Below are 12,893 nucleotides of genomic sequence, written 5' to 3' on the forward strand. Positions count from 1 at the left end.
CCGTATCTGGCATATTGGTGTCTAGTCCAGACCGTATCTGGCATATTGGTGTCTAGTCCAGACCGTATCTGGCATATTGGTGTCTAGTCCAGACCGTATCTGGCATATTGGTGTCTAGTCCAGACCGTATCTGGCATATTGGTGTCTAGTCCAGACCGTATCTGGCATATTGGTGTCTAGTACAGACCGTATCTGGCATATTGGTGTCTAGTACAGACCGTATCTGGCATATTGGTGTCTAGTACAGACCGTATCTGGCATATTGGTGTCTAGTCCAGACCGTATCTGGCATATTGGTGTCTAGTACAGACCGTATCTGGCATATTGGTGTCTAGTACAGACCGTATCTGGCATATTGGTGTCTAGTCCAGACCGTATCTGGCATATTGGTGTCTAGTCCAGACCGTATCTGGCATATTGGTGTCTAGTACAGACCGTATCTGGCATATTGGTGTCTAGTACAGACCGTATCTGGCATATTGGTGTCTAGTACAGACCGTATCTGGCATATTGGTGTCTAGTACAGACCGTATCTGGCATATTGGTGTCTAGTCCAGACCGTATCTGGCATATTGGTGTCTAGTCCAGACCGTATCTGGCATATTGGTGTCTAGTCCAGACCGTATCTGGCATATTGGTGTCTAGTCCAGACCGTATCTGGCATATTGGTGTCTAGTACAGACCGTATCTGGCATATTGGTGTCTAGTCCAGACCGTATCTGGCATATTGGTGTCTAGTCCAGACCGTATCTGGCATATTGGTGTCTAGTACAGACCGTATCTGGCATATTGGTGTCTAGTCCAGACCGTATCTGGCATATTGGTGTCTAGTCCAGACCGTATCTGGCATATTGGTGTCTAGTACAGACCGTATCTGGCATATTGGTGTCTAGTACAGACCGTATCTGGCATATTGGTGTCTAGTACAGACCGTATCTGGCATATTGGTGTCTAGTCCAGACCGTATCTGGCATATTGGTGTCTAGTCCAGACCGTATCTGGCATATTGGTGTCTAGTCCAGACCGTATCTGGCATATTGGTGTCTAGTCCAGACCGTATCTGGCATATTGGTGTCTAGTCCAGACCGTATCTGGCATATTGGTGTCTAGTCCAGACCGTATCTGGCATATTGGTGTCTAGTACAGACCGTATCTGGCATATTGGTGTCTAGTCCAGACCGTATCTGGCATATTGGTGTCTAGTACAGACCGTATCTGGCATATTGGTGTCTAGTACAGACCGTATCTGGCATATTGGTGTCTAGTCCAGACCGTATCTGGCATATTGGTGTCTAGTACAGACCGTATCTGGCATATTGGTGTCTAGTACAGACCGTATCTGGCATATTGGTGTCTAGTCCAGACCGTATCTGGCATATTGGTGTCTAGTCCAGACCGTATCTGGCATATTGGTGTCTAGTACAGACCGTATCTGGCATATTGGTGTCTAGTACAGACCGTATCTGGCATATTGGTGTCTAGTACAGACCGTATCTGGCATATTGGTGTCTAGTACAGACCGTATCTGGCATATTGGTGTCTAGTCCAGACCGTATCTGGCATATTGGTGTCTAGTACAGACCGTTATCTGGCATATTGGTGTCTAGTCCAGACCGTATCTGGCATATTGGTGTCTAGTACAGACCGTATCTGGCATATTGGTGTCTAGTCCAGACCGTATCTGGCATATTGGTGTCTAGTACAGACCGTATCTGGCATATTGGTGTCTAGTACAGACCGTATCTGGCATATTGGTGTCTAGTACAGACCGTATCTGGCATATTGGTGTCTAGTACAGACCGTATCTGGCATATTGGTGTCTAGTACAGACCGTATCTGGCATATTGGTGTCTAGTCCAGACCGTATCTGGCATATTGGTGTCTAGTACAGACCGTATCTGGCATATTGGTGTCTAGTCCAGACCGCATCTGGCATATTGGTGTCTAGTACAGACCGTATCTGGCATATTGGTGTCTAGTCCAGACCGCATCTGGCATATTGGTGTCTAGTACAGACCGTATCTGGCATATTGGTGTCTAGTCCAGACCGTATCTGGCATATTGGTGTCTAGTACAGACCGTATCTGGCATATTGGTGTCTAGTCCAGACCGCATCTGGCATATTGGTGTCTAGTACAGACCGTATCTGGCATATTGGTGTCTAGTCCAGACCGTATCTGGCATATTGGTGTCTAGTACAGACCGCATCTGGCATATTGGTGTCTAGTACAGACCGTATCTGGCATATTGGTGTCTAGTACAGACCGCATCTGGCATATTGGTGTCTAGTACAGACCGTATCTGGCATATTGGTGTCTAGTCCAGACCGTATCTGGCATATTGGTGTCTAGTCCAGACCGTATCTGGCATATTGGTGTCTAGTCCAGACCGTATCTGGCATATTGGTGTCTAGTCCAGACCGTATCTGGCATATTGGTGTCTAGTACAGACCGTATCTGGCATATTGGTGTCTAGTACAGACCGTATCTGGCATATTGGTGTCTAGTCCAGACCGTATCTGGCATATTGGTGTCTAGTACAGACCGTATCTGGCATATTGGTGTCTAGTCCAGACCGTATCTGGCATATTGGTGTCTAGTACAGACCGTATCTGGCATATTGGTGTCTAGTCCAGACCGTATCTGGCATATTGGTGTCTAGTCCAGACCGTATCTGGCATATTGGTGTCTAGTACAGACCGTATCTGGCATATTGGTGTCTAGTACAGACCGTATCTGGCATATTGGTGTCTAGTCCAGACCGTATCTGGCATATTGGTGTCTAGTACAGACCGTATCTGGCATATTGGTGTCTAGTACAGACCGTATCTGGCATATTGGTGTCTAGTACAGACCGTATCTGGCATATTGGTGTCTAGTCCAGACCGTATCTGGCATATTGGTGTCTAGTACAGACCGTATCTGGCATATTGGTGTCTAGTCCAGACCGTATCTGGCATATTGGTGTCTAGTACAGACCGTATCTGGCATATTGGTGTCTAGTACAGACCGTATCTGGCATATTGGTGTCTAGTACAGACCGTATCTGGCATATTGGTGTCTAGTACAGACCGTATCTGGCATATTGGTGTCTAGTCCAGACCGTATCTGGCATATTGGTGTCTAGTACAGACCGTATCTGGCATATTGGTGTCTAGTACAGACCGTATCTGGCATATTGGTGTCTAGTCCAGACCGTATCTGGCATATTGGTGTCTAGTCCAGACCGTATCTGGCATATTGGTGTCTAGTACAGACCGTATCTGGCATATTGGTGTCTAGTCCAGACCGTATCTGGCATATTGGTGTCTAGTACAGACCGTATCTGGCATATTGGTGTCTAGTACAGACCGTATCTGGCATATTGGTGTCTAGTCCAGACCGTATCTGGCATATTGGTGTCTAGTCCAGACCGTATCTGGCATATTGGTGTCTAGTACAGACCAGTATCTGGCATATTGGTGTCTAGTACAGACCGTATCTGGCATATTGGTGTCTAGTCCAGACCGTATCTGGCATATTGGTGTCTAGTACAGACCGTGATCTGGCATATTGGTGTCTAGTCCAGACCGTATCTGGCATATTGGTGTCTAGTCCAGACCGTATCTGGCATATTGGTGTCTAGTCCAGACCGTATCTGGCATATTGGTGTCTAGTCCAGACCGTATCTGGCATATTGGTGTCTAGTCCAGACCGTATCTGGCATATTGGTGTCTAGTCCAGACCGTATCTGGCATATTGGTGTCTAGTCCAGACCGTATCTGGCATATTGGTGTCTAGTCCAGACCGTATCTGGCATATTGGTGTCTAGTACAGACCGTATCTGGCATATTGGTGTCTAGTACAGACCGTATCTGGCATATTGGTGTCTAGTCCAGACCGTATCTGGCATATTGGTGTCTAGTCCAGACCGTATCTGGCATATTGGTGTCTAGTACAGACCGTATCTGGCATATTGGTGTCTAGTACAGACCGTATCTGGCATATTGGTGTCTAGTCCAGACCGTATCTGGCATATTGGTGTCTAGTACAGACCGTATCTGGCATATTGGTGTCTAGTACAGACCGTATCTGGCATATTGGTGTCTAGTACAGACCGTATCTGGCATATTGGTGTCTAGTACAGACCGTATCTGGCATATTGGTGTCTAGTCCAGACCGTATCTGGCATATTGGTGTCTAGTACAGACCGTATCTGGCATATTGGTGTCTAGTCCAGACCGTATCTGGCATATTGGTGTCTAGTCCAGACCGTATCTGGCATATTGGTGTCTAGTACAGACCGTATCTGGCATATTGGTGTCTAGTACAGACCGTATCTGGCATATTGGTGTCTAGTACAGACCGTATCTGGCATATTGGTGTCTAGTACAGACCGTATCTGGCATATTGGTGTCTAGTCCAGACCGTATCTGGCATATTGGTGTCTAGTACAGACCGTATCTGGCATATTGGTGTCTAGTACAGACCGTATCTGGCATATTGGTGTCTAGTACAGACCGTATCTGGCATATTGGTGTCTAGTACAGACCGTATCTGGCATATTGGTGTCTAGTACAGACCGTATCTGGCATATTGGTGTCTAGTACAGACCGTATCTGGCATATTGGTGTCTAGTACAGACCGTATCTGGCATATTGGTGTCTAGTCCAGACCGTATCTGGCATATTGGTGTCTAGTACAGACCGTATCTGGCATATTGGTGTCTAGTCCAGACCGTATCTGGCATATTGGTGTCTAGTACAGACCGTATCTGGCATATTGGTGTCTAGTACAGACCGTATCTGGCATATTGGTGTCTAGTCCAGACCGTATCTGGCATATTGGTGTCTAGTCCAGACCGTATCTGGCATATTGGTGTCTAGTACAGACCGTATCTGGCATATTGGTGTCTAGTCCAGACCGTATCTGGCATATTGGTGTCTAGTCCAGACCGTATCTGGCATATTGGTGTCTAGTACAGACCGTATCTGGCATATTGGTGTCTAGTACAGACCGTATCTGGCATATTGGTGTCTAGTCCAGACCGTATCTGGCATATTGGTGTCTAGTACAGACCGTATCTGGCATATTGGTGTCTAGTCCAGACCGTATCTGGCATATTGGTGTCTAGTCCAGACCGTATCTGGCATATTGGTGTCTAGTACAGACCGTATCTGGCATATTGGTGTCTAGTACAGACCGTATCTGGCATATTGGTGTCTAGTCCAGACCGTATCTGGCATATTGGTGTCTAGTACAGACCGTATCTGGCATATTGGTGTCTAGTACAGACCGTATCTGGCATATTGGTGTCTAGTCCAGACCGTATCTGGCATATTGTGTGTCTAGTACAGACCGTATCTGGCATATTGGTGTCTAGTCCAGACCGTATCTGGCATATTGGTGTCTAGTACAGACCGTATCTGGCATATTGGTGTCTAGTACAGACCGTATCTGGCATATTGGTGTCTAGTCCAGACCGTATCTGGCATATTGGTGTCTAGTACAGACCGTATCTGGCATATTGGTGTCTAGTACAGACCGTATCTGGCATATTGGTGTCTAGTACAGACCGTATCTGGCATATTGGTGTCTAGTACAGACCGTATCTGGCATATTGGTGTCTAGTCCAGACCGTATCTGGCATATTGGTGTCTAGTACAGACCGTATCTGGCATATTGGTGTCTAGTACAGACCGTATCTGGCATATTGGTGTCTAGTCCAGACCGTATCTGGCATATTGGTGTCTAGTACAGACCGTATCTGGCATATTGGTGTCTAGTACAGACCGTATCTGGCATATTGGTGTCTAGTACAGACCGTATCTGGCATATTGGTGTCTAGTCCAGACCGTATCTGGCATATTGGTGTCTAGTACAGACCGTATCTGGCATATTGGTGTCTAGTACAGACCGTATCTGGCATATTGGTGTCTAGTACAGACCGTATCTGGCATATTGGTGTCTAGTACAGACCGTATCTGGCATATTGGTGTCTAGTACAGACCGTATCTGGCATATTGGTGTCTAGTACAGACCGTATCTGGCATATTGGTGTCTAGTACAGACCGTATCTGGCATATTGGTGTCTAGTCCAGACCGTATCTGGCATATTGGTGTCTAGTCCAGACCGTATCTGGCATATTGGTGTCTAGTCCAGACCGTATCTGGCATATTGGTGTCTAGTACAGACCGTATCTGGCATATTGGTGTCTAGTCCAGACCGTATCTGGCATATTGGTGTCTAGTCCAGACCGTATCTGGCATATTGGTGTCTAGTACAGACCGTATCTGGCATATTGGTGTCTAGTACAGACCGTATCTGGCATATTGGTGTCTAGTACAGACCGTATCTGGCATATTGGTGTCTAGTACAGACCGTATCTGGCATATTGGTGTCTAGTCGGCAGACCGTATCTGGCATATTGGTGTCTAGTACAGACCGTATCTGGCATATTGGTGTCTAGTCCAGACCGTATCTGGCATATTGGTGTCTAGTACAGACCGTATCTGGCATATTGGTGTCTAGTACAGACCGTATCTGGCATATTGGTGTCTAGTCCAGACCGTATCTGGCATATTGGTGTCTAGTCCAGACCGTATCTGGCATATTGGTGTCTAGTCCAGACCGTATCTGGCATATTGGTGTCTAGTACAGACCGTATCTGGCATATTGGTGTCTAGTCCAGACCGTATCTGGCATATTGGTGTCTAGTACAGACCGTATCTGGCATATTGGTGTCTAGTACAGACCGTATCTGGCATATTGGTGTCTAGTCCAGACCGTATCTGGCATATTGGTGTCTAGTACAGACCAGTATCTGGCATATTGGTGTCTAGTACAGACCGTATCTGGCATATTGGTGTCTAGTCCAGACCGTATCTGGCATATTGGTGTCTAGTCCAGACCGTATCTGGCATATTGGTGTCTAGTACAGACCGTATCTGGCATATTGGTGTCTAGTCCAGACCGTATCTGGCATATTGGTGTCTAGTCCAGACCGTATCTGGCATATTGGTGTCTAGTCCAGACCGTATCTGGCATATTGGTGTCTAGTCCAGACCGTATCTGGCATATTGGGTGTCTAGTCCAGACCGTATCTGGCATATTGGTGTCTAGTCCAGACCGTATCTGGCATATTGGTGTCTAGTACAGACCGTATCTGGCATATTGGTGTCTAGTACAGACCGTATCTGGCATATTGGTGTCTAGTCCAGACCGTATCTGGCATATTGGTGTCTAGTACAGACCGTATCTGGCATATTGGTGTCTAGTCCAGACCGTATCTGGCATATTGGTGTCTAGTCCAGACCGTATCTGGCATATTGGTGTCTAGTACAGACCGTATCTGGCATATTGGTGTCTAGTACAGACCGTATCTGGCATATTGGTGTCTAGTCCAGACCGTATCTGGCATATTGGTGTCTAGTACAGACCGTATCTGGCATATTGGTGTCTAGTCCAGACCGTATCTGGCATATTGGTGTCTAGTACAGACCGTATCTGGCATATTGGTGTCTAGTACAGACCGTATCTGGCATATTGGTGTCTGACAATGTTTCATGTGAACACGAAGCCAATCCAGTTGTCAGACATTCGGCAAGCCACCAGCAGCAGCCCCCCTCATCTCCTTCACATTGAGAACATACCAGTCCCCAATCTACAGAGAGGGAAAAAAGGATTTGATCCCCTGCTGATTTTGTACGTTTGCCCACTGACAAAGACATGATCAGTCTATAATTTTAATGGTAGGTTTATTTGAACAGTGAGAGAGAATAACAACAACAAAATCCAGAAAAACACATGTCAAAAATGTTATAAATTGATTTGCATTTTAATGAGGGAAATAAGTGGTCCTCTGTAGCTCAGCTGGTAGAGCGCGGCGCTTGTAACGCCAAGGTAGTGGGTTCGATCCCCGGGATCACCCATACACAAAAAAAAATGTATGCACGCATGACTGTAAGTCGCTTTGGATAAAAGCGTCTGCTAAATGGCATAAAAAAAAAAAAAAAAAAAAAGTATTTGACCCCCTCTCAATCAGAAAGATTTCTGGCTCCCAGGTGTCTTTTATACAGGTAACGATCTGAGATTAGGAGCACACTCTTAAAGGGAGTGCTCCTAATCTCAGTTTGTTACCTGTATAAAAGACACCTGTCCACAGAAGCAATCAATCAATCAGATTCCAAACTCTCCACCATGGCCAAGACCAAAGAGCTCTCCAAGGATGTCAGGGACAAGATTGTAGACCTACACAAGGCTGGAATGGGCTACAAGACCATCGCCAAGCAGCTTGGTGAGAAGTTGACAACAGTTGGTGCGATTATTCGCAAATGGAAGAAACACAAAATAACTGTCAATCTCCCTCGGCCTGGGGCTCCATGCAATATCTCACCATGTGGAGTTGCAATGATCAAGAGAACGGTGAGGAATCTGCCCAGAACTACACGGGAGGTTCTTGTCAATGATCTCAAGGCAGCTGGGACCATAGTCACCAAGAAAACAAATTGGTAACACACTACGCCGTGAAGGACTGAAATCCTGCAGCGCCCGCAAGGTCCCCCTGCTCAAGAAAGCACATATACAGGCCCGTCTGAAGTTTGCCAATGAACATCTGAATGATTCAGAGGAGAACTGGGTGAAAGTGTTGTGGTCAGATGAGACCAAAATCGAGCTCTTTGGTATCAACTCAACTCGCCGTGTTTGGAGGAGGAGGAATGCTGCCTATGACCCCAAGAACACCATCCCCACCGTCAAACATGGAGGTGGAAACATTATGCTTTGGGGGTGTATTTCTGCTAAGGGGACAGGACAACTTCACCGCATCAAAGCGACGATGGACGGGGCCATGTACCGTCAAATCTTGGGTGAGAACCTCCTTCCCTCAGCCAGGGCATTGAAAATGGGTCGTGGATGGATATTCCAGCATGACAATGACCCAAAACACACGGCCAAGGCAACAAAGGAGTGGCTCAAGAAGAAGCACATTAAGGTCCTGGAGTGGCCTAGCCAGTCTCCAGACCTTAATCCCATAGAAAATCTGTGGAGGGAGCTGAAGGTTCGAGTTGCCAAACGTCAGCCTCGAAACCTTAATGACTTGGAGAAGATCTGCAAAGAGGAGTGGGACAAAATCCCTCCTGAGATGTGTGCAAACCTGGTGGCCAACTACAAGAAACGTCTGACCTCTGTGATTGCCAACAAGGGTTTTGCCACCAAGTACTAAGTCATGTTTTGCAGAGGGGTCAAATACTTATTTCCCTCATTAAAATGCAAATCAATTTATAACATTTTTGACATGCGTTTTTCTGGATTTTTTTGTTGTTATTCTGTCTCTCACTGTTCAAATAAACCTACCATTAAAATTAGACTGATCATGTCTTTGTCAGTGGGCAAACGTACAAAATCAGCAGGGGATCAAATACTTTTTTCCCTCACTGTATCTCCATGTTTCTTAGATATCAGTGTTCAGATTTCGTGAGATCTGAATAGCTGCTGTCCTTTTGGTGCTGCTTGTCCCAATATGACCTCATCGAAGGGTTGTAAAGGTGTTCTCATGTCTGACCAGTTTGCACAGACGCTCCTCAAAACTGGACAAAGACATAATTGCGGGTAGCAAATCTCAAAATAAAAGCACAAAACACCTGCAAGTAGTAGAGGCGAAGTAGCAGAACGTCCATCTCTCCGGTGTGCATACAAGAAAGGATACCGGAAAATATGTGTAGACAGGGGCGGGACTTCCATAGAAAAACTCTGCCCGTCTTCGCAAGGAATGATACGTTGGGTCTCAATTTCCAGGTAGAAGAAAAACTGTAGAATGACAGAGCGTCTTAAAAGGAGCCACCCCTTTTGTGACAAAAAACGACATTGCAAGACAGCACTGCACTCGGCCCCGTTTGCGTATTCTGCGTAGACCCCTTTACGCAGCGTATTCTGCGTAGACCCCTTTACGCAGCGTATTCTGCGTAGACCCCTTTACGCAGCGTATTCTGCGTAGACCCCTTTACGCAGCGTATTCTGCGTAGACCCCTTTACGCAGCGTATTCTGCGTAGACCCCTTTACGCAGCGTTTACCGTGAATGCAGTCTCTGAACGCAGAAACATTGCCTTTACATTTCAATCACACCATAACGCAGATCTTCAGCGCTACAGAATCCAGCCCTTAGATTAAATCTGTACCTCGGAAGATCCGCGCTATATTTAAATTAAAAGGCAATGTTCCTGTGTTTGCGGAGACTGCATTCACGGTAAATGCTGCTTGTAGGCTCAATCGGAAATTACATTTCAGTGGTGCTATAACATGGGTTCTTCTGCGCTGCGTATTTAACCTAGCTCTAGGAGGGATAGCCACACTGGCTGCGTTTATACAGGAAGCTCAATTCTGATCTTTTTTTCACTAATTGGTCTTTTGACCAATCAGATGAGTTCTGAAACAACACGTGAAAAGATCTGATGTGATTGGCCAAAAGACCAATTAGTGTGTGTAGTACAAGCTAGTGACAAAGAAACCATGTGGGACTAACGTATGTTAGAAGGATTTATTCATGCTATTCAATTGTTTTGTCTAATATACAAGATTGAAAAGTGGTAACATTAAGAGATGGTGACACCACAGTGTGAGGAGAGCTATTTTAATTCACAAATAAAAGTAGTATGTTTGTATGTTACCAAAATAAGACAACTGTGTGTAAATCACAACATCACACAGTGGAAACACATAAAATACACGACTAGTGATAGAGCTAAACTAAGGACTGGGTTGTGGAGAGGAGTCAACTCCACTGGGTTAGAAGTTAGCAGAGCTAAACTAAGGACTGGGTTATGGAGAGGAGTCAACTCCACTGGGTTAGAAGTTAGCAGAGCTAAACTAAGGACTGGGTTATGGAGAGGAGTCAACTCCACTGGGTTAGAAGTTAGCAGAGCTAAACTAAGGACTGGGTTATGGAGAGGAGTCAACTCCACTGGGTTAGAAGTTAGCAGAGCTAAACTAAGGACTGGGTTATGGAGAGGAGTCAACTCCACTGGGTTAGAAGTTAGCAGAGCTAAACTAAGGACTGGGTTATGGAGAGGAGTCAACTCCACTGGGTTAGAAGTTAGCAGAGCTAAACTAAGGACTGGGTTATGGAGAGGAGTCAACTCCACTGGGTTAGAAGTTAGCAGAGCTAAACTAAGGACTGGGTTGTGGAGAGGAGTCAACTCCACTGGGTTAGAAGTTAGCAGAGCTAAACTAAGGACTGGGTTATGGAGAGGAGTCAACTCCACTGGGTTAGAAGTTAGCAGAGCTAAACTAAGGACTGGGTTGTGGAGAGGAGTCAACTCCACTGGGTTAGAAGTTAGCAGAGCTAAACTAAGGACTGGGTTATGGAGAGGAGTCAACTCCACTGTGTTAGAAGTTAGCTGTCATCTTGACGATGTCGTTGTTGCCCTCGACGATGTGGTTCTGTATGCGCTTATGGAAATGCTCCAGAGCCGCCAGTAGACGATCAAACAGGTCCTATAAAAAGATGATAGGACAAGTTCAGTATCAAGGTTGATATTGCACCAGTGGACTTTGACCTCAAATTGTGTAGCGTGTATGCAAAATGCGTACAGGTTGTCAGGTCTGAATATGTAAGGTGAGTAGATACACGAGATATAGAGTATAATATCTACACACCATACACTATAGACGTACTGTATATCTACACACCATACACTATAGACCTACTGTATATCTACACACCATACACTATAGACATACTGTATATCTACACACCATACACTATAGACATACTGTATATCTCCACACCATACACGTACTGTATATCTCTACACCATACACTATAGACGTACTGTATATCTCCACACCATACACTATAGACGTACTGTATATCTACACACCATACACTATAGACGTACTGTATATCTACACACCATACACTATAGACGTACTGTATATCTACACACCATACACTATAGACGTACTGTATATCTACACACCATACACTATAGACGTACTGTATATCTACACACCATACACTATAGACGTACTGTATATCTACACACCATACACCATAGACGTACTGTATATCTACACACCATACACCATAGACGTACTGTATATCTACACACCATACACTATAGACGTACTGTATATCTACACACCATACACTATAGACGTACTGTATATCTACACACCATACACTATAGACGTACTGTATATCTACACACCATACACTATAGACGTACTGTATATCTACACACCATACACTATAGACTACACACATGACGTACTGTATATCTCCACACCATACACTATAGACGTACTGTATATCTACACACCATACACTATAGACGTACTGTATATCTACACACCATACACTATAGACGTACTGTATATCTACACACCATACACTATAGACGTACTGTATATCTCCACACCATACACTATAGACGTACTGTATATCTACACACCATACACTATAGACATACTGTATATCTCCACACCATACACTATAGACGTACTGTATATCTCCACACCATACACTATAGACGTACTGTATATCTCCACACCATACACTATAGACGTACTGTATATCTACACACCATACACTATAGACATACTGTATATCTCCACACCATACACTATAGACGTACTGTATATCTACACACCATACACTATAGACATACTGTATAATATCTACACACTATAGACGTACTGTATATCTACACACCATAGACGTACTGTATATCTACACACCATACACTATAGACGTACTGTATATCTACACACCATACACTATAGACGTACTGTATATCTACACACCATACACCATAGACGTACTGTATATCTACACACCATAGACGTACTGTATATCTACACACCATACACCATAGACGTACTGTATATCTACACACCATACACTATAGACGTACTG

At 45.0% G+C, this 12,893-nt stretch overlaps 1 protein-coding gene across 1 annotated transcript in view; it reads right to left on the minus strand.

Annotated features, from left to right (window-relative positions):
- Positions 1-10,500: 10,500 nt before the first annotated feature.
- The window catches only part of nuf2 (UF2 component of NDC80 kinetochore complex), a 50,205-nt gene continuing 47,812 nt past the window's right edge, over positions 10,501-12,893 (minus strand). Inside the window, exon 13 of the mRNA XM_041870466.2 lies at positions 10,501-11,470. Coding sequence (XP_041726400.1) covers positions 11,363-11,470 — 108 coding nt within the window. The 3' untranslated portion in view covers positions 10,501-11,362. The remainder of the gene's footprint in view (positions 11,471-12,893) is intronic.

Source organism: Coregonus clupeaformis, unplaced genomic scaffold, assembly GCF_020615455.1.
Source record: "Coregonus clupeaformis isolate EN_2021a unplaced genomic scaffold, ASM2061545v1 scaf0373, whole genome shotgun sequence".
Lineage (NCBI taxonomy): Eukaryota > Metazoa > Chordata > Actinopteri > Salmoniformes > Salmonidae > Coregonus > Coregonus clupeaformis.